The sequence below is a fragment of the Notamacropus eugenii genome, chromosome 5 (genome assembly GCF_028372415.1).
Source record: "Notamacropus eugenii isolate mMacEug1 chromosome 5, mMacEug1.pri_v2, whole genome shotgun sequence".
NCBI classification, from domain to species: Eukaryota; Metazoa; Chordata; class Mammalia; order Diprotodontia; family Macropodidae; genus Notamacropus; species Notamacropus eugenii.
In genome coordinates, this window is record NC_092876.1 from 237,428,000 (window position 1) to 237,450,811 (window position 22,812).

Below are 22,812 nucleotides of genomic sequence, written 5' to 3' on the forward strand. Positions count from 1 at the left end.
CACACACACAGTGAGTTGAATAGGAAGGGATGATATCTAAAAAAATAAAATTAAGGGATGAGAGAGGAAGATATTGGGAGGAGAAAGCGAGAAATAGAATGGGGCAAATTCTCTCTCATAGAAGAGGCAAGAAAAAGCTTTTCCAATGGAGGGGAAAAGGGGGGAGGTGAGAGGGAAAAAGTGAAGCTTGCTCTTATCACATTTGGCTCAAGGAAAGAATAACATGCACACATCTTAGCAGGGGAAAGTAGGGGAGAAGGGGACAAGCAGGGAGGGGAGATGATGGAAGGGGGGGCAAATGGGAGGAAGGAGCAATTAGAATCAACACTCTTGGGGAGGGACAAGGTCAAAAGAGAATAGAAGAAATGCGGGGCAGGATAGTATGGAGGGAAATATATTTAGTCTTACACAATATGACTATTATGGAAGTCATTTGCAAAACTACATATATATAGCCTACATTGAATTGCTTGCCTTCTCAGTGGGGATGGGTGGGGAGGGAAGAAGGAAGAGAAGTTGGAATTCAAAGTTTTAGGAACAACTGTTTTTGCATACAACTGGGAAATAAGAAATACAGGTAACAGGGTATAGAAATTTATCTTGCCCTACAGGACAAGAGAGAAGATGGAGATAAGGGAAGGGAGGGCATATTGGTAGAAGGGGCAATCAGAATGCATGGCGTTTTAGGGGGAAGGGAGAGACGGAGAGAAAATCTGAAACTCAAAATTTTGTGGAAATGAATGTTGAAAACTTAAAAAATTTTTTTTTTTTAAAAAAAGGAATGAAAAAAATAGAAGAAAATGTAAAATATCTCACTGGAAAAACAAATGACCTGGAAAACAGATCCAGGAGAGAAAATCTAAGAATTATTGGTCTACTGGAAGTCATGATAAAAAAAGAGCCTGGATGATATCCTCCAAGAAATCATCAAGGAAAAAATGCCCTGAGGTCCTACATTCAGAGGGCAAAACAGTCATTGACAGAATTCTCTAATCACCTACTGAAAGAGATTCCAAACTGAAAACATCAAGGAATATTGTTGCCAAATTCCAGAATAATCAAATTAAAGAGAAAATACTGCAAGCAGCCAGAAACAATTCAAATATTGAGGAACTACAGGTCAGGATCACACAGGACCTTGCAGCTTCTACATTAAAAGTTTGGAGGAATAGGAATATGATATTCTGTAAAGCAAAAGAGCTTAGACTACAACCAAGGATCAAAGACCCAGCAAAACTGAGCATCAGGCAAGGAGATGGACATTCAATGAAATAAGGGATTTCTTCCTGAAGAAAAGGTCAGAGCTCAATAGAAAATGTGACCTTCAAATACAAGTCTTGAGAGAGGCAATAAAAAGGTAAACAAGCGGGAAAAACAACTTATTATTCAATAAGGGCAAACGGTTTACATTCCTATAAGGGAAGATGATACTCGTTACTTTGAGAATTGTATATTTATTATGATATTTAAAAGGGATATGCATAGATAGAGGTAGTGGGTATAAATTAAATGATGTGATGATAACAAATGTAACTTAAGGGTGTGAAGGGATGGTAATGGGAGACGTGAAAAGGAAGAGGTAGAAAAAGGTAAATTACATCACATGAAGAGTCACAAATACATATTACAGTAAAGGGAAAGAGGGGAGGGGGATGAGCACTGTTAGAGATTTATTCTCATCTGATTTAGTTCAAAGAGGGAACAACAAACTCAGTTAAGTACAGAAATCTAACTTTCCCCATAGGCAGTAGGAGGCGAAAGGGGAAAGAAAAGGAAGGGGAGGGTAAAATGGAGGGAAGAAATAGTAAGGGAAAAGGGGAATAAAAGGGGGGGGTGATAGAAAGGAGGGAAGACAGAGAAAGGTAATGGTCAAAAATTAAAACTCTATTGTGGAGAGGAAGGGAGAAGGGAGAACTAAAAGCATAAATGGTGGGAAATAGGATGGAGCAAAAGACACAGATGATAATCATAACTGTGAACATGAATGGGATGATGAACTCTCCCATAAAATGGAGACAGATAGCACAATGGATTAAAAACCATAATTCAACAATATGAATATGTTATTTACAAGGAACACATTTGAAATAGGAATACACGCAGGGTAAAGTCAACAGGTTAGAGCAGAATATATTATGCTTCAGCTGATGTAAAAAAGCATGGGTAGCGATCTTAATCTCAGACAAAGCAAAAGCGGAAATAGATCTAAACGAAAGAGATAAGGAAGGAAACTATATCCTGCTAAAAGGCACCATAGACAGTGAAGCAGTATCATTACTAAACATGCATGTACCAAGTGCTATAGCATCCAAACTCTTAGAGGAGAAATTAAGGGAGTTACAGGAAGAAATAGAAAGCAAAACTATAGTAGTGGGGAACCTCAATCTCCCCCTCTCTAAACTTGATAAATCTAACCTCAAAATAAATAAGAAGGAAGTTAAGGAGGTGAATAAAACTCTGTTTAAGGTAGATACGATAGATCTCTGGAAAAAACTGAATGGGGATAGAAAGGAATATACAAAAACTGACCAGGTACTAGGGCATAAAAATCTCACAATGCAGTGCAGAAAGCCAGAGATAGTCAATGCATCCTTCTTAGACCATAATGCAATAAAAATTATATTAATAAAAGGTCATGGACAGACCAAAAATTAATTGGAAACTAAATAATCTAATCCTAAAGAAGGAGTGGGTTAAAGAAGAAATCATATAAACAATCAGCAACTTCATTCAAGAGAATGACAATAATGAGACAACCTACCAAAACTTATGGGATGCTGCAAAAGCAGTTCTTAGGGGAAGTTTTATATCACTGAATGCCTACATGAATAAAATAGAGAAAGAGGAGATCAATGAATTAGGCATGCAATTTAAAAACCTAGAAAAAAACAAACTGAAAATCCCTAAGTAAATACCAAATTAGAAATACTGAAAATCAAAGGAGAGATTAATAAAATTTAAATTAAGAAAACTACTGAACTAATAAATAAAACTGAGAGTTGGCTTTATGAAAAAAACCAATAAAATTGATAAATCTTTGGGTCAATTTGATTAAAAAAAGAGAAGAAAACCAAACTACCAATATCAAAAATGAAAAGGGTGAACTCACCTCCAACAAGGAGGAAATTAAAACAATACTTAAAAATTACTTCACCCAACTGTATGCCCACAAATCTGACCATGTGAGATGGATGAATATGTGAAAAAATATAAACTGCCCAGATTAACAGAAGAGGAAGTTGAATACTTAAATAACACCATCTCAGAAAAGAAAATTGAACAAGCCATCAAAGAACTCCCTAGGAAAAAATCTCCAGAGTCACAAAGATTTACAAGTAAATTCTATCAAACATTTAAAGAACAGTTAATTCCAGTACTATATAGACTATTTGGGAAAATTGGTGAAGGAATCCTACCAAATTCTTTTTATGATTCAAATATGATTCTGATACCTAAACCAGGAAGAGCCAAAACAGAGAAAGAAAATTATAGACCAATTTCTCTAATAAATATAGATGCAAAAATTTTAAATAAGATATTAGCAAAAAGATTACAGCAATTTATCAAGAGAATAATACCATTTGATCATGTAGGATTTATACCAGGAAATGCAGGGCTAGTTCAATATTAGGAAAACTATCAGCATTATTGATCATATCAACCACAAAACTAACAGAAACCATATGATAACCTCCACAGATGCAGAAAAAGCTTTTGACAAAATACAACACCCTTTCCTACTGAAAACTCTAGAGAACATAGGAATAAATGGAGCCTTCCATAAAATAATAAGCAGTATCTACCTAAAACCATCAGCAAGCATTATATGCAATGGGGATAAGCTAGTACATTTCCAATAAGATCAGGGGTGAAACAAGGATGCCCATTATCACCACTGTTATTCAATATGGTACTAGAAATATTAGCTTTAGCAATAAGAGAAGAAAAAGAAACTGAAGGAATTAGAACGGGCAAAGAAGAAACTAAGTTATCACTCTTTGCAGACTGATATGATGATATACTTTGAGAATCCTAGAGAATCAAGTAAAAAACTGCCTCAAATAATGAACAGCTTTAGCAAAGTTGTAGGTTACAAAATAAACCCACAAAAATGATCAGCATTTCTACATATTATTAACAAAGCCCAACAGCAAGAGATAGAAAGAGAAATCCCATTTAAATCCATGGTAGACACTATAAAATATCTGGGAGTCTACCTGCGAAAACAAACCCAGGGACTATACGAACACAATTACAAAACATTTTTTGCACAAATAAAGTCAGATCTAAGTAAGTGGAAAAACATCAGTTACTTGTGACTAGGCCAAGCTAATATGATTAAAATGACAATTCTACCTAAATTAATTTACTTATTCAGTGCCAATATCAAACTACCAGAAAATTATTTTCTAGAGCCTGAAAAAACAATATCAAAATTTATCTGGAAGAACAAAAGGTCCAGAATATCAAGGGAATTAAAATGAAAAGAAATGCTAGGGAAGGTGGCCTAGCCCTACCAGATCTCAAATTGTATTATAAAGCAGCAATCATCAAAACCACTTGGTACTGGCTAAGAAACAGAGGGATTATTATATATAACTCTTGTGGGAGAGGCTAGGTACTCAAGTCACAGTAGTCAATGAATATAGTAATTTATTGTTTGATAAACTCAAGGACTCCAGTTTCTGAGATAAGAACTCACTATCTGGCAAAAACTGCTAGAAAAATTTGTTAACAGTGTGGTAGAAACTGGGCATAGATCAATGTCTGACACCATACACAAGAATAAAGTTCAAATGGATACATGATCTAGATATAAAGACTTATACTACAAATTACGGGAGGAATAATATATTTGTCAGATTTATGAAGAATGGAGAAATTTATGACCAAACGAGAGATAGAGAACATTATGCAGTGCAAAACGGTTAATACTGACTACATTAAATTGAAAAATTTTTGCACAAACAAACCCAGTGCAACTGACATTAGGAGGGAAGCCGAAAACTTGGAAAGAATTTTTGCAGCTTTTGTGATAAAGGCCTCATCTCTAAAATATATAGAGAACTGAGTCAAATGTACAAGAATACAAGTCATTCTCCAATTGATAAACAGTCGAAGGATGTGAACAGGCAATTTTCAGAGGAAGAAATTAAAGATATCTATAGTAATATGAAAAAATGCTCTAAATTACTATTGATTAGAGAAATAACTCTGAGGTATATCAGATTGGCTAACATGACAAAATAGGAAGATGATATATGTTGGAGAAGATATGGGAGAGTTGGTACACTAATTCATTGTTAGTGGAGCTGTGAGTTAATCCAACCAATCTGGAGAGCAATTTGGAATCATGCACCAAAGGCTACAAAAATGTGCATATCACTTCTAGAACTGTATCCCAAAGAGATCATAAAAATGAAAAATGGTCCTGCATATACAAAAATATTTATAGCAGTTCTCTTTGTGGGGGCCAAATACTGGAAATTGAGGGGATGATCATCAATTGGGGAATGGCTGAACAAGTTGTGATATATGAATGTAATGGAATACCACTGTGCTATAAGAAAAGATGAACAGGAAGACTTCAGAGAGGCCTGGAAGGACTTATATGAACTGATGCTGAGTGAAAGGAACAGAACCAGGAGAACATCATATACAGTAACAACCACAGCGTGTGAGAAATTTTTCTGGCAGACTTAGTACTTCATTGCAATGCAAGGATTTAAATAATTCCCAATGGTCTCTTAAGGCAAAATGCCTTCCACATCCAGGGAAAGAACTACGGAATTTGATCACAGAATGAAGCAGATCACTTTCTTTTGTATTATGTTGTGGTTTGTTTTATGATTTCTCCCACTCATTTTAATTCTTCTATGCAACATGACTAAGGTGAAAATGTATTTAACAGGAATGTATTGTAGAACCCATATAAAACTGCATGCCATCTCTGGGAGGGAGGGGAAAAAATCTAAGGTATATGGGAGTGATTGTAGAACACTGAAAACAAATAAAATAATAATAAAAAAAGAAAGAAAAGTCACCATACTGAGGCTAGATGGCAAAGGACTTGGGATGGGGCACCTATATTAGCATCCTGACCTCAACCTCTCAAGGTTTTCTCTCTCCTAGAATGCCTTGTCACATTAAAGGGCTTAGAAAATCTTTATAAGAAAATAAGAAAATAGAAGGGCTCAGAGAACAGGGCAGAATTTCTGAACCATAGGCCCTAGTACTTTGGAAATTAAAAATTGTGGAATTAGTAGTTGGTGGATTAAAATGCTCAACTCTTTGAAAAAAAAAAAATAAGACCGTATGTATGCAACCCACATAAGACTGCACGCTGACTCGGCGAAGGAGGGGGGAAGAAGGAGAAGAAACTCTAAGACTTATGGAAGTGACTACAGAAAACTGAAACAAATAAATTAATAATTTCTTAAAAGTAAAATTATGTTTGTGTCAACTGACATATCTTGTCATTCTAGTGTTAAAAATAAACCTTTTGGGAAATGTGTTCTCTTTGTCCCATTTTTACATTCTTCCTCCATTGTAAGTCAATCAACAAATAATTACATACCAAACAATGTGTATCAATATTTCTTTTTCCTTTTCAGGTTATAAATTTTAGTAGTTAAGACACTTAATCATGAAGGAGGTATATTACAATCATTCACTATCTACATTAACAGAGGAGAAGAGTGAAGTGGATAATTCAAGTTTAGTTTAACTTAATTTTTATTTATTTTAATTTTTTTATTTTTCCCATTTTGTTTTCCTTTGGATAATATTAAAGTTGGTTCAAATCCTACCAGTTCAATCTACCTTACAGTACTGTTGTGAGCAATGCACTTTGCAAATCTTAACATGCTACTTATATATGAGTTGTTATTTTTCAGATATGAGAAACAAGCAGGGCAATATAGTCCAATATATACCTGAATGAAAGTTCCATCTATAGCAGCATTTCCCTTTGGGAATTTGTAACGACAGTCTCTAATAGTGCCTTACGTAGTAGATATTTGTCCAATTATACTACAAACATATTTTTCCACTATAACAACAACCATGTGCACATTCCAAACACTGCAGGTTTAGTTCTGCAGCAATCTGAAACTTTCATGATCGTGTGCATAATGACTTTGTGTAATGATTACATCAAAATCTTGCTATTTCTGACTAAGCACTTATTCTCATAGTTTCCCAACCTGTCATCAAATTGTTTTCAAACTGCCACATGAGTTCAACATTTGCCCTCAAACCAACTTTCAACAAATATTCACATACATGCATATATTCTCATTTATGCTCTGTATGTTCCATCAGAATAAGCTCCCTTGTTCCATTAACCTATAACTGTACCTTATCAGCTGCGTAATCATGTGATGTTACATTTGCTTTTATGCATTGCAAATGTCAGGCTGGGCTGTTTGTAAACCATGACTGCTAGGCATGAGCATTTTAAGTCATTTTGAAACCATCATGGACCATCATAAACAGCTGTACAAACGAACCTTAGAGTTCCCTTTACTCTAATATTAAGGTTGCTTTCCAATTTACACTTATGTTACTGTTCTGTCATCCGGCAGACTTTCAAATGAACTAGTTGGCAACACTGATCATTCAGTTGTTCAGGAGAATTTCTGTGAGAGTATAGCAAGTGTGCCAAGGGTAGATTCTTTCCTTACAAAAGGAAGTTTATAAATTTGTTGTTTATTCTTCTTCAGTTATGTCTGACTCTTCGTGGCCTCATTTGGGGGTTTTTCTTGGCAGAGATACTGGAGCAGTTTACCATGTTTAATATATAAGCATTATTTAAAATGTAGCAGTACATGAACCTGAATTTTAAGTACCTTTATTATTTAAATTAATGCTTATCATTAGTCAGTATATAAGTTTTTTATATCATAAGGTATTCATTTCTGTCAATTGCTTAAATGGCCAAAACATGATTTTTTTCCCTATCTCTTAGCAAGAGATGTTGTAACATTTTCCTACCACTTTCTACTACATGTTATGAATGAGCATTTTCACTTTATTTTTATTTTAAATTAATATACAGAAAAAATTTGATGTGGAACTATATTTAAGACTGTGTCTTATACATTGCAAATTTTTATCCAAATAAAAATTCTAACATCAAAATGACCTTTATATGATTATTATATATTGTTACACATATTCCAAGTTGTAACTTATTTCATTAAAAATGCTGACATTAAACAAAATTTATAAAATAAAAAAATTGAATATGGAGTCTTTAAGGTAACAGTAAGCAAATAGGGTCTTCCTAAATTATTTATTTTTCTTACATAATGTTCCACATGAAATAATTCAATTATTTTATATTTAGTTTTATAATTTTATAGTTTTCATCACTGTACAGAGAATAAAATTTTATATTCCATTAATTATAATTTATAATATAATTTTTAATTTGGAGCTTTTTTGGGCAAAAAATGTCATTGTGGTTATTGTAAGCCTCAATGAAGAAACCTAGAAGATTATCAGTAGACTATAAAATTACCTTGGAGGCTCATATCACTTTTTGTTGTAGCCAAAACAGAATTCATTATCTTTCCTTAAAACTTTACCATTCTTCCAAACTTCTTTCAGACATCCAGGTTTACAATCCTGGTAAAGGTCATTATACTTTTCAGCTCCTCAATCTCATTCACTCCACATATCCAATCAGTTGCCAAATCTTGTCATTTCTACCTCTACTACATCTTTCCTTCATTTCCACTCACATGGCTACCAGTTATTTCAGGATCTCATTTCTTGCCTGGACTATTTGGTTAAATGGATATTTTGGTTAATTTAGCTCAAATCTTTTCCCATTCCAAGGGATCCTTCACACAGTTAACAATGTGATTTTCTTACAGTGTTAAGATCTGAACAATCATTCCTCTAATTCAATAAACTCCAGAGGCTCTTTAATACCTCTTAGAAGCAAACAATTCAAATTTAAGGTGCTTCAAAATCTGGCCCCATTTTCTTTTTGTGGTTATGTGACACAGCACCTCTTTCATAAATAGTAATCTAGTCAAACTGACCTCTCGTTTCTCATAGCACTCCATGCCATTACACTGGCTGGCGTCTATTTCTAGAATCCAATCACTTTACCCCTGACTCCTAGTTTCCTTCAAGATGGCTCAGCTCAAAAACCACTTTCTAATGTAAAATCTTTGTTGATTCCTTCTAGTTACAAGTCCTCTGCCTCCTTCTCTTGTTTCTATATAGAGGTATACTTTCCTTTCTAGACTGTAAACTCCTCAAAAGTAGGGTTGTTTCACTTTTGCCTTGATACCTTACAGTACCTATCCCATAGCAAGCATTTAATGAGTGTTTGCGATTGAATGATTGACAAGATCTTTTTGGATCCTGATTCTCTCAACTTGTATGTTAGCTATGACTGCCAGCTTTTTGTCATTTGTAATACCTTTACCCAAGTCACTGATAAAAATGCTAAATGGCACTATGCTAAGGACAGAGGCCTGGATCATTCCACTGTGAATCTATTTTCAAGGTGACATCAAAACGTCCAAGGTGATATTAGACTCATACAAAGACAGTCTTCCTGCTGGCTACTCCTTACATATGATATTCCCTCTCTTGACTTAGCACTAGATATTTTCCATGCCTGGAATGTTCCCATTACTTACTTTCATCTCACAAACATTTAATTCCTTCAAGACTCAACTGAAAACATTACTTTTCATGTGAATCCTTTTCTGACTTTCCAAATGCTAGCTCCTTCTCTCCCTAAACTATTCTGTGTTTATTTTTATTTTTTTATACTTCTATAAATACACACATTGTCATCTGCCCCTCAGAGAATGAAAGCTCCCTGAAAGCAAGGGACATTTCATTTTTGTCTTTGTATCCTCAGGGATTTCCAGTGCTTGGTACACAGGGGGCACATAATAAATGCTTGCTGACTGATTCTATCTATTTTGCACCTAGTTAAAGTATATTGTTAATCACATTTCCACTTTTTCTACAAGAAGATGAAAAGGTTTCATCAAATGCTTTTTAAAAATTTGAGTCAAACTCTGGTCTTGTAGTATAGCTGTCAAAAAAAAAAAAAATCAGGTTTATCCAGCATGACCTGGTCCTGATGAAGGAAGCGATGTCCTTTTGATCACTGTTTCTTTCTGTAGATGTTCACTAACTATCCTTTTAATAATACACTACAGAATTTTGAAAGAAATCAAAGTCAACCCACTGGATTCTCACCTACAGCTTCTACTCCTTCCTTTATTGAAAAGTAAAAGGCATCTGTCCTCCAATCCTCTAGCACATCTTCTATCTGAATGACCTTTCAAAAGGTACCAGCAGGAGGAAGAAAGGGGAAATAAGACCTGGTGAGTTCAACACATCTGGTGGGCTTTACATTGAAGGAAAAGGAATGTAAGCCTCAGGATGATAAGAAAATTTAATGATTAGGAGCTCCACAAAGATGCTCAGAAACACTTTCATATATTTGTCTCCTTGGAGCATTCTCCTACTGAGGTGCTGGAGCAGCACATAGTCTGCACAAACCACTGTGATATTTACTCGGATAAAGTGCCAGACAAAACATTTCATGAAATTCCTAGAAGGTATTAAGGCCAAAAACCAAGTCACAGATGTCCCCACAAGAACTATAGCTCCTTTATTTCAAAATGCATAATTATGATGGCAATAATTTACTTGATGGTTTAGCAACTTTCCACTGTGATCTCTCACACCCACAAAGAAGAAGGAAATGAGCAGGTATAATCAATTAAGGAAAAAAATAATTTAAGACTATGGTTTAGGAGAAAATGGCAAGAACACTGACAGAAACACTGATTAATTTCGATGAGCAAAATCTCTGGACTAAAGATCCTATGATAGTGTTTTAGTTATATGCAAATGTGATTGGTTATATGTCATATCTATAATACCATATACATTATAATATATATACATATATTATACCATATACATTATACCATATACATTATAAAATAACTGTACATTTCCAACTTCATACTAGTAAAGAACTCATTCGTGAGTGAAGCAACCTGTTACTCTGGGGGATAGATGGGAAAAAACAAGTAAGAAATGACTCAAAAGTGATGCGACCACGTCACATTCCCAAACTGCTGCTTTACTTCTTAACAAGCACAACTTTTAAGAGTGTTATATAATTGAGATGGGTGATCATTATCTCTATTTTGAATCCAAAATTTCTTGCCAACAACCTCTTTGGTTTAATGTGGTACGAAAATTTTGGCAAATGAGTATATTGCTAGTGAATTTTATTTATTTTATAAAATGGAAGTTTTGAACATGAAATCCATGTTGAATAACTATCTACGTAAGTGGGTCACATGTTTTTTAGTTATTATAATCATGGTTCTCTCCTTCTTGCCTAGCATAAATAATTACTTGCTATAAACAAGTGACTATTTGCAAGGATATTTTAAGTCACATACATTAGAATACAACTGTGAAAGCTGAGAACTTTTGCGAAACACTGCTGTTGTATTTTTTTTCCTTGGGTTTTTTTCCCCTCATCTAATTTCTGTGATTTCAAAAAAACATGAAAAGAAGATAAAGAGTTTTTTAAATGAAGGAAAAAAAAGAATATAATTATTTGCCAAATATCAAATTCAACTATCAAGAGAATCTACCAAAAGTAGCTTTGACTTGGGTTTTTTTAACCTGCTATGGTGATTTCAGCATTTATTATTTTAAATCTTTTGATATTTTACAGAATTACCACCACATCCTTCTTCTTTGTTGTTGAGTCATTGCAGTCGTGTCCGACTCTTTGTGACCCCATTTGGGGCTGTCTTGGCAAAGATACTGGAATGTTTTCCATTTTTTTCTGCTTATTTTACAGATGAGCAACTGAAGAAAACTGGATTAATTGACTTGCTCAGGGTCACACAGCTAATGTTTGAGGGCAGATTTGAAGGATGAGTCTTCCTGATTCCTGGCCTGGCACTCTATCTGCTGTGTCATGTAACTGCCTCCACATGCTTCTATGTTATTTTTATGTTTAAAAACATACTGTGCTCTACATGGGCAAAGACCTTACATGTTTTGTCTCTCCAAAACAATGTCACATATTTTAGTCTTCTCAAAGTTTGTATTCAGTACTAATTTCTGGAGTTCCATTTTATACTTCAAAATATCAATGTTAAAAAAAAATCATGATTATATCAACAAATGCAGAAAAGCTTTTTTCAAGATACAACATAAATTTCTGTTAAAAAAAAAGCAATACTAGAAAACATAACAATATATGGACTCTTTCCTTAATATAGTAAGTAGTTTCTATCTAAAACTAACAGCCGTGTGTGTGTGCGTGTGTGTGTGTGTATAAAATGAGGATAAATTAGGCCTTTCTACTATGAACAGGGACAAAGCAAGAATATCTCTTACCAATATTACTGATAATACAGCTAGAAACGTTTTCTATAATGAAAGGTAAGAAAAAGAAATTGAGAGAACAAGTACAACAAAGAAACAAATTTTTGCTTTTTCGGATGACACAGTAGAAAACTTTCTTAGCAATCCCCAGAAATTGAAACAATAAAGAGAAATATTTTTACTTTTTTTATATTATTAACAAAACTCAGAAGGAAGAGAGAGAGAGAGAGAGAGAGAGACAGAGAGAGAGAGAGAGAGAGAGAGAGAGAGAGAGAGAGAGAGAAATTCCACTTAAAATAACTACTAAAGTCTTTATGAAACACTTGGCAGTCTACCTGTCAAGACAGAGAAACTATATGAATACAACTACAAAATACTCTTTACACAATTAAAAATAGATCTAACTGAAGAAATAGTAATTGCTCATGTATGAGGCGAATCAATATAACAAATAGGTCAATTACCTAAACTGATTTATTCATCCAGTGCCATACCAATTAAACTACCAAAATATTATTTTATAGGGCTAGAAAAAAGGAACAAAAGGTCAGGAATCTCAAAAGAAATAATGGAAAAATAAGTGGGGAAGGAAGGGAGGCAAGAAAGTTCTGCTTTCCACTTTCCTAGGTGATAAGGGTTGTGACCTACCATACACAGGTTAGAGGTCAGAAACTAATGCGCAGGTCCAAGGAGTTGTGTGAGGAAGGCCTATCAGAGAGGACAACATGGAGTCACAAAGCCAGGTGACCGTATTGCAGGAGATCCAAAGTTCAGAAAACAGTATAAGAACTGCATGTTGTAGTCTTCCTGTAACCTTACTGGGGCAGCTACCCTTCCATTCAGGGGGAATAGTTACAAAGATTAATAAAGGCTTTCCTGGTTTCACAACAGGCATTGTTCTTTGTTTAAGGTGAGCATGTTTCTTACTGTTGGGGGCTAGTTAGATGGGCTCACTTTTTAACACTGTCAACTCAGATTTCAAACCAGAAAGCAATAATTATCAAAATAATTTAACACTAGGTAAGAAAGACAGAATAATCTGTGGGCTAGATTAGGTACATGGTTACAGAAACAAAAGAGCATAGTAATCTAGTATTTGGTAAACAGAAAGACCCCAGGTACTGGTATAACATTCACTATTCAACAAAACCTGGTAGGAAAATTAGAAAGCAATATAGCAGAAAATAGGTATAGACTAATAGCTCACAAGAGATACCAAGCTAAGGTCCTAATGGGTACATGTCTTAGACATAAAAGGGTAACAGCATAAACAAATTAGAGGATCAAGGAAGAAAATACTTTTCAGACATATAGTTAGGAGAAGAGTTCATGAACAATGATCAAAAAGGATCACAGAAATCAAACAATTTTAATTATAAAAAAACTAAAGTATTTTCTCAAACAAAACCAGATAAAATCAGAAGGGAAGTAGATAACTGCAGCAAGTTGCTCTGAAAAAGACCTCATTTCCAAGTTACACAGGGAACAGAGTCAAATTTATAAGACTAAGAAACTATTTCTAGATTGATAAATTGTTTAAGGATATGAAGAGACAATTATCAAAAGAAATCCAAGCCATGAGAAAAAAAACTTCTAAATCACAAATAATTAGAGATAATCAAATCAAAGCAACTCATGACAAATGCTAGAAGGGATGTGGGAATTTAGATATTTCAAAGCATGGTTAGTGGAACTGTAAATTGGTCTAGCCATTCTGGAAAACAATTTTGAACTACATTCCAAAAGATTTTTTTTTGTTTTTTTCTTTCTCAATAGGTAGAGGGGAAGAGGTCAGACTCAGAGAAGGTGGATTTTTGTTAATTTTTTTTTAAAGGATCTACGGCCTTCTTTTCCAGCTGAAGACAATACAATACCAACTTAGTCAAATCGGTGTCTGCAGGGAATGAAAAGAGGCCACTCATTAAATGGCAAGGTCAAGAAGTGCAAGGATTGACCTATTCCGCAGTGAAATTCTAGCTAAATTGACCAGTCATCAGAAAGAAAAAGATAATGCAGCCCACTTAAGGATTTAGTGATACACCTTAAACAGTCACATTAGCTGCATTTCCAAAGAAATGCTCTTTAAACAAATTTAAATCTCCCTAATCAGAAAGATATATTGAATTCTTTCACGTGAGTAAAGATGGTTTAGAAACTCTTTAAATTTGAAGGAGAATATAAGGTGAAAAAGAAAGGCAGAGATTAGTGCCACCCAGTGCTCGTTTCTCAGTCCTAATTCTTCTCCACCTATCGGTAGTTGACAGCGTTGACCATCCTCTCCTCCTGGATATGCTCTCCTTTCTGGGTTTTGGTGACCCTCTTCTCTTTTGGCTCACCTCCTATCAGATGGCTTCTCAGGCTCCTTTTCTGGTTCATCATTCCTATCACTGATTCAAACCCACATTATCCACATGATAATACCTAACATTTCCAAAGATTCTATCCTGGGTCTTTTTCTCTTCTTCCTCTATATTCTCTATAACTTCATCAGTTCCCAAGGGTTCAATTATCATTTAAATGAAAATGAATCACAGATTGACATAGAGTGTTCCAGTTTCTTCTCCAAGATTCAGTACAATATTATCAATTGCCTATAAGGTATTTCCAAGTGGACATCCTGGAGAAACTTAAAGAATATATCTAAAACTAAACTCACCTTTTCTTCTAAAGTTTCTCTTCTTCCAAACTTCTCTATTTCATTCAAAGGCACTACCTTATTCCCAGTGTCTCTAGTTCATAAACTTGGCATTATCCATAATTCTTCCTCATCCTACATACCCACTCACTTATCAAATTTTGTTTTTTAGACTGTTCCCTCCCCGCACACAGCTACCACCTTACTTTAGGCCCTTATCACCTCTTGCCTAGATCACTGCAGAAGCCTCCTAATTAAATCTCTGTCTTCAGCTGCTTCCCAACACTCCAGTTTACCTTATATATTACTAAGTAAAAGTAATTTTCCTCAAGGGCAAAGCTGTTTATGGCATGCCTTTACTCAATCAACTCCAGTAGCTCCCCAATGTCTCTATGATCAAATATAAGGCCTTGAATTTGAGGCCTAACATTTCAGAAGCCTTACAACCTGGCCTAAATCTATCTTTCCAATTTCTTTGGACACTAATCACCCTCCTACATTTTGTGGTCCAATGAAACTGGCCTTCTTTCTGTTCCTCAAACATCTGCCTTTGAACTAGCCATCCCTCATGACATGGGGAATCGACTGTTTCAAAGAGTCTCTTTCTTCTTTTAAGAAGAAAGTAAAAATCTTTACATGGTTTTCTTGATTTCCTCAACTGCTAGTGCCCCCCCAAAACTGCCTTATGTATTTGCATTTATTCTCTTTCTATTTACACTATATGTATATTTTACATGTACTTGTCTCCCTCGTTAGAATATAAGCTCACTAAAAACTCAGTTTTTGTACATGTATCCGCCCAGCATCTAGGATAGTGCGTGCACATAATAAATGTTTAATGATATGGTACTTAAATTACTGAATACATATAAGCAAATTTTTCTTCCTTCCATACTCTTCAATTTAGCTAAATCTAAAGAAGGCTAGGCTAATACACTGAAACTAACTACATGTTCTCTCAACTGAGAATCACTTACTGAAAGTCAAGCAGCTCCTTCCTCACCCGCTTTTTTCTCAGATGATCCAGCTTCTTTTTCTTTGGGAAGAGCTTTATATTTTTTATATGCTTGAAATGCCTTTTCCTGCCTTTTCCACTCTGTATGACGTTCCCCTACACTGAAATCTACTGACGCAGGTAAGGATTCCCCTCTACTCCCTTCAGATGCGTTTCTGGGTTTGTTTTCACACTTCAGTGCTTCTTCCATTTTTGTAAGCAACAGTTCATTATCTTAGCTAACTTGGAGAGCAGAGGACATTTCTCAAGCTCTTTTATTTCCTCTTTTAGAAGGGAGATCAACTCATATTTTGAGAAGAGGTAGCAGTCAGCTGTTTACTGCCAAACTACAGCATACTAATGCAAAATTATTCCTGCTTTCCTTATCTTTTGGAAGTGGGATACTTAGTCCTTTGTTGTTCTCACCAGCAGCTCACTTAGAGAAGAAGGCAGGGGCAAACGGTCTATGTGTATCTGTAAGTTTAGAATTACTTTAAGGATTTCCAGTTCCTAGCTGAGTGCTCTTTTTACCGTTCACACCGATTGAGGCTCTTTAACTTTTAGCAACTTGTCATGCCTAACTTCCTTTCCTTTATTTTACTGGACTATCTGGTCTTCATAATTACCTTCACGTCCTACTCCTCCTCCTCCATCAGTTTGAGCTCTCCAACTTTTCCTCAAGCCCACCCAAATTTCTCCTCCCCATATTCAATCTCCTGTCTTCTTTATAATTACAAAGGTCTCCAAATAACTTTCTTGATTCTTGCTTTTTCTTAAATCCAATAATCCTTCCACATAAGCTGGATAAAGTTCCTATTAAAGTATTCCATTACTAAGTAAATTTGGGAAATGCTTTCCCTGAGAGTTTTTCTTGATAGCATAGAGAATTGGCCAGAAATGTCTGTGTTTATGGTGATTTAAAAAAAAAAATTCATCAAATCATTCATAACTTTCTTAGATTGCAAGGGAACTTAAAAGATTAACATATTTTTAAAATATTTTTTATAAAAGTTTACATTTTATAATTATAAACTGCTTATATAATTACATTTATTATGTAAGCAATATATTTCGTTCACTGCACCAGCACAAGAAATCATTTATTTCACCAGAATGGTAAGCCATTTATTAAATGTGTGATAAGCCATTCATTGTGCCAGAGAAACAAATGTCTCATACAAGTGTAAACATATGACTGTATATGCATATAAGTATATGCACCTATATACAAGAATATATTATAATGATAGCTAATATTTATGTAGCGCTTACTATGTACACTATGTCAAATAATTTACAATTATTATCTCATGATCAACTACTTTACCCTCTTTATCTTACAGATGACAAAACAAATTCAGTGAGGTGAAGTGACAAGCTTACAGTCACACATCAAGAACATGGGACTACAGCAGAACCAGGACTGGAACCCAGGCCATCTAATTCTAAAACTTCTGCTTTTTCTGACTAGGTCTCTTATTGTCTGTGACAAATGCAAAATTCTGGCTTTTCTTAATATAACTTAGATAATTTAACTAACCAACTTATAGAAGATTTATGGCTTTTTCTCCAGTAGGAGACAAGGACTACTGTAACTTTAATAACATTACATTTGTACCTCCTTAGAAGAAAATGAGCTAAATTCCCGCTGCAATACAAACAGCTTCCACCAGGAGGAGCAAGGAAGCTTGGAATGTTTGAATCAACACACAGTAAAAGATGGCCTTAAACTTGTGTGGTTAGCAGCAGGGCCTGTGTCTTCTGACTCAGCCCATACTTGATGGGAAGTTTGTCTTCTTGAAGAATTTAGTCTCTTTTCTAATGCTCTATGAAATAAAATCTTTCAGACTAAAACATGTATAGGGACTAAGTGTCACATTAAAATCAGGCACCATTACATTAAAAAACAGATCTACAACAGACTCAAAAGAAAAAAAGAATTTTTAAAAACCTCACTTACCATTTTAGCCTCTGACTGCACTGGTTGTGGGGAAGAAGGGCCTGGGATTCCTGGGATACTAGGCACCATGGTGACAGGTCTAACAAGCTGTGCAAACATGTTAAAATTCATTTTTTTCTACAGAATATATAAGTAGAAGCCTCATTCTGCTTTATACAATAGATAATATAACAAAAATGGTATCAAAAAATTCAGAATCTCTCCCACCCTAAACCTATTGGCAAATGAGAATGTGGTATATCATATGTGTGTACACAGACGCACACACACGCGCACGCACACACATGCACACACATGCACGCACACACGCACCCCTGGACATACAAATACACACTCATACACTCTTCCTCCTTACTCCAACAAACACACTTTTCTTCACCACTCTGTCACTCTGTCCTGATTACTGAGTTCCTAATTTCACTATATATTCTTACAAAAAAAATTCCTCACACATTTGCCAGTTGTACTCAGACTTTGTACTCTATCTAAACAGCACATGACTTTAAAATATCTTAAGCGTATAAATGTAATCAGCTTTTATAAGACATTTTAAAGATACCAGAGGCAACCAGGGCAGAGTTAATACTGGCTCAGAAAAGTTTAATGAAATAGTTCTCTCCACCTCTCCCTCAACCTGAGACAGTCCCTGCAACGTTAGATCTAACATTGGCTTTAAAGTGACAGATTACCTGCTGTGTCCCTATTACTACTGCTAGCAGTTCATTAAATGAAGGACTGAGTGGTATTTTAAATCCTTCTTAAAGTAATTGTTACAAACCATCATGCTGACTATAAATACTGGTTACATACTTTTTGTTAAGTAATCTGGAGCAGTCTTCTTTTTGATTAAATCTACTGATGCTGATGTAAACTGAAATAAAGTCAAAGTGCACCACATTCGTGTTACTTCTACCATAGTTTGAATTTTCAGTATTTTAAGATTGCTGAAATATATATATATGTACACACACACATATGTACATATATACAGAGACAAAATATAGAAAAAATTCACTAAAATAGCGTTGTACGTAGAATAACTTCAATTCTCCTTTTTATTTGTGGAAGTGGTGGTCATGATAAGGGCCTGGGATTTAGCAATACAGGAACTTTCTATATGGAAATTCCCTCCCCAAGACAGCCTGATAACTCATCTAAGTAACAGGCCTGAAGCATGAGACTTGGCTGTAGTCCTAGAATAAGCAGGACTTGAACCCAAGTTCTTCTCACTCCAAGGCTGGCCCTCCATTCTCTATTATGCTATGTCTACCGCTGAAGAAAAAAGCTTAAAGAAATGTTCTATGTTGCAATTCTAAGTAGTTTTCAAGATACCACATATACCTTTGAATGGAGAAATCCTAACTACTCAAATTTAATAATATTAATAGTAATAATAACTAGCATTTAAGTATCAGTTTAAGGATTGCAAAGCGCTTTACAAACGCTGTCCCATTTTATTCTCACAAAAACATGGACAGGTAGGTGTTATTATATCCTCACTTTACAAATAAGGAAACTGAGGCATGGGTCAAATTAAATGACTTTGCCTGGTATCCTCCACTATATGATCAAAATTCTTCATAAAGAAGCTCCCCACCAACTTTCCAGACTTCTTATACATTAAATCCCTGCACTCCCCACCCCCCAATATTCTATGATGTAGTTGGCACAAGCCCTTCCTCACTGTTCCTAAAACAAAATACTCCCATGGACCAACTCTGGCATTTTCACCAACTATCTCACAACCTGGAATGCTCTCCCCTCCTTAACTCCTGGCTTCCTCCAAATCCCAGCTAAAATCTCGATGCTACAGGAAACCTTTCCTAATCCCTCTTAAATCTAGTGCCTTTCCCCTGTTGTTTTATTTATCCTGTTTACAGCTTTTTCTACAATGCTGTTTGCACATCGCCTCTCCCATTAGACTGTAAGCTCGTGAGGGCAGGGATATACCCTTTGCCTTTCTTTGATTCTCCGATGCTTACAACATTGTCTAGCACATGGTACGTTTTTTGACTAACTGACTGACATAGCTTCTATGTATCTGAAACTGGATTTGAACTAAGGTCTTCCTGACTCCAAGTCCAGCATTTTATCCATTATACCACCTAGCTGACTCTGAAAAAATATTTTACCCCAAAATTTCCCTGCAATTCTATGTATTTTTAAAAATAATAATACAACTTACTAATATTATCAGCCTTGAAATACATTTTCTGTTTATTTTTACTAATTTCCCTTTGCTGATCAGAAAAAAACATTAAAATTATATTTTAATTTCAAACTTACTGGAACTGCAGCAGGAACATGTACATTAGAATTTGTAATTGAGGCAGGAATGGCAACAGGCATAGTCTGTCCATTGGGAAGATGTAACAATAGAGGAAAAGGACCTGGTACAGGACTGAGAAACAAAATGAAGAAAATTTAAGGACAAATAAAAAGCAGAGAAAAAGGTAATCTTGTTTAAAAAAAATAGAACTTCATAACCAAATTATTTATTATCAAGCCAACCTTTAAAAATAGTCTTTGAAACTACTGCAATTTCACTTGAAAAAAAATTGCAGCCCTTTGCCAAGAGTTCCCTCTTATCTGCTCTTTATCATCTGAGAGAAGCCTCTGACCATTACCTCCCTTCTTCCTCCTGGTCTCAAATGAAGAGGCAGCTCTTCTCTCCATGCACAAAGGATTCTATTTCATGCAGTGTTCTCCTGAAGATTCCCTCTTTTATGAGCTCCATTCTCTCACTTTTCTTCAACCGTTCCCTGTCTACTGGCTGCTTTGCTACTGCCTACAAACATGTCCATCTCTACCCCACTTGTAAAAAAAATCCCTCACTTGATCCATTCATCCCTGTTGGCTATTTTTCCACATCTCTCCTGTTTTGTACTAAAATTAATAATTTGTACTAAATTAATTTTGTACTAAATTAAAATTAAGGCTATCATGATAGATGCTTCCATTTCCTTTCTTCTCTCAACTTCAGGCTGGCTTCCGACTTCCATCATTCAACTGAAACTATACTCTCTCCAAAGTTATCAATGATCTCTTAATTGTCACATCTAAATGGCCTCATCTTTTGTAATCTCTCTGCAACCTGTGACTCAATATAATCTAGTGGCTTCTTCTCACCTCCAAGGTCACATATAAAATGATCTCTTTGGTATTCAATGCCCTTCACATTTCATAGTTTTAAGTCCTTTTAACACAGACTTTTAATATTGTTCTAAAGGCAGGAGAAAAGAGAACAAGAAGGCAAAATTATAATGTACTAGGAGTTATGGAACACATTTTTTATCAATTAGAAAGTAAATTTTTCTGGAATTTTAAATTTGTCCTGACACCTTACCCTAAAACCCAAATGAATGAAATTTTAAATTCCATAAGAAAAAAAAGCTAACAATATATGTCACTTAATTACCAGATGATATTACTTACACTATTGGCCTATTGGAGGAAGGAGCCTGCGTGATGACAGTACTAGATGTTGGAGAGGGTACTGCCTGTTGAATTATGACACTTGAGTCTGAACTTGTAAGCAGTACATTGGGAACCTGTAGTGATGCTGGACGAACTATAGTTGATGTGGGCTGTGCAGTCTGTGGCAACGATACTTCCTATTAAACAGCAGGATAAAGGAAAACAATTTTTAAATTTACCCAAAATTTTTTAGTGATCTATAACTACAACCAATGCAAGGACACTGTCCCCTTGCCAACTCATTTACCTACCATTTCTATTAGATAGACTAAGGTTATTACCTGGCACATATCCAATTTTATTGGCTAATTGCACATAGGACATTAAATAGGGTCTTTCTTTAATTATGACAATTATTAGATATCAGAATGTAAAGAATTCCTATTATTGTGGACTGCCCTAAAGGACATTACAGAAACTTCAACCATAACCTTGGGTAGCAGAAGAAGGAAATAAAGTATTATTAGAGAAGCTGTAACCAGCAGTCTCTTGGTAGTGCCTACTAGCAAGTTAGCAAGTACTGGGTGGGCCAAAGCAACACAAACTATAAAATGATCCGGCCAAACTCCACCATAATGGTTAAAGACCAAAGCACTATGGCTTTGTCTACAGCACAACAAAATAAAATGGAAAAGCTAACAGATTTAAAAATTAGAGGGCCATGGTTATAATTCTACTTCTGAGGAGCCTGGCTGCTGATGTACTTTCCATCTCTCAATTTATGATCATATCATGAAATCTCTAGTTATACGTCTCTTCCCAACCCTTTCAGTGCCAATGGACCCTTGGAAATTAAATATCCCTTCTCTTAGCGAAAATACGATACATGGAAACACAAAACTCTCCTGGAAAAGACAATTTCCCGGTGCAATGACAGCAAGAGTGTTTTTGTATCACAAATGAAATTTTAAAAATTAGAGATGGTATTTATTTTATTTCTATCTCATCTTTAAAAATCTTTGTTATCATGTATGGTTTATAATGTACATCACAGGTGTCAAAGACACAGTGCAAGCTGCCCTGCAGTCCACAGCATTCCTAAATGCAGCCCAAACTAGATTAAAAAAGTTACTGGGAAATATTTAACAAAATAAATAAAAGTAAATAAAATAGAACACACATAAAACATCAATATGAAGTTTTCTAAGTCAATATATGACCCACAGTGTTCCTTATGTATGTTTTAGTGGCATCTGTTTCTGTTATTTTAATAACAGATGTACATAATATATTAGTACAGTAGTCTATGATAAAACTTTGCAAATAAATAAATACATTTTGGTAGTTCAAGCTCAAATTTTTAACAGGTAGGTTTGCACAATCAAAAAAGTCTGGAGAGCA

At 35.0% G+C, this 22,812-nt stretch overlaps 1 protein-coding gene across 4 annotated transcripts in view; it reads right to left on the bottom strand.

Moving 5' to 3' along the window:
* ATF2 (activating transcription factor 2) overlaps positions 1-22,812 on the bottom strand; it is a 124,845-nt gene that overhangs the window by 34,562 nt on the left and 67,471 nt on the right. For all 4 annotated transcript variants that reach the window (XM_072612384.1, XM_072612382.1, XM_072612381.1 and 1 more), the window contains 3 exons: positions 21,430-21,608; positions 20,281-20,395; positions 17,995-18,081 (listed from right to left, as the gene is read on the bottom strand). In XM_072612384.1, coding sequence (XP_072468485.1) covers positions 17,995-18,081; positions 20,281-20,395; positions 21,430-21,608 — 381 coding nt within the window. The remainder of the gene's footprint in view (positions 1-17,994; positions 18,082-20,280; positions 20,396-21,429; positions 21,609-22,812) is intronic.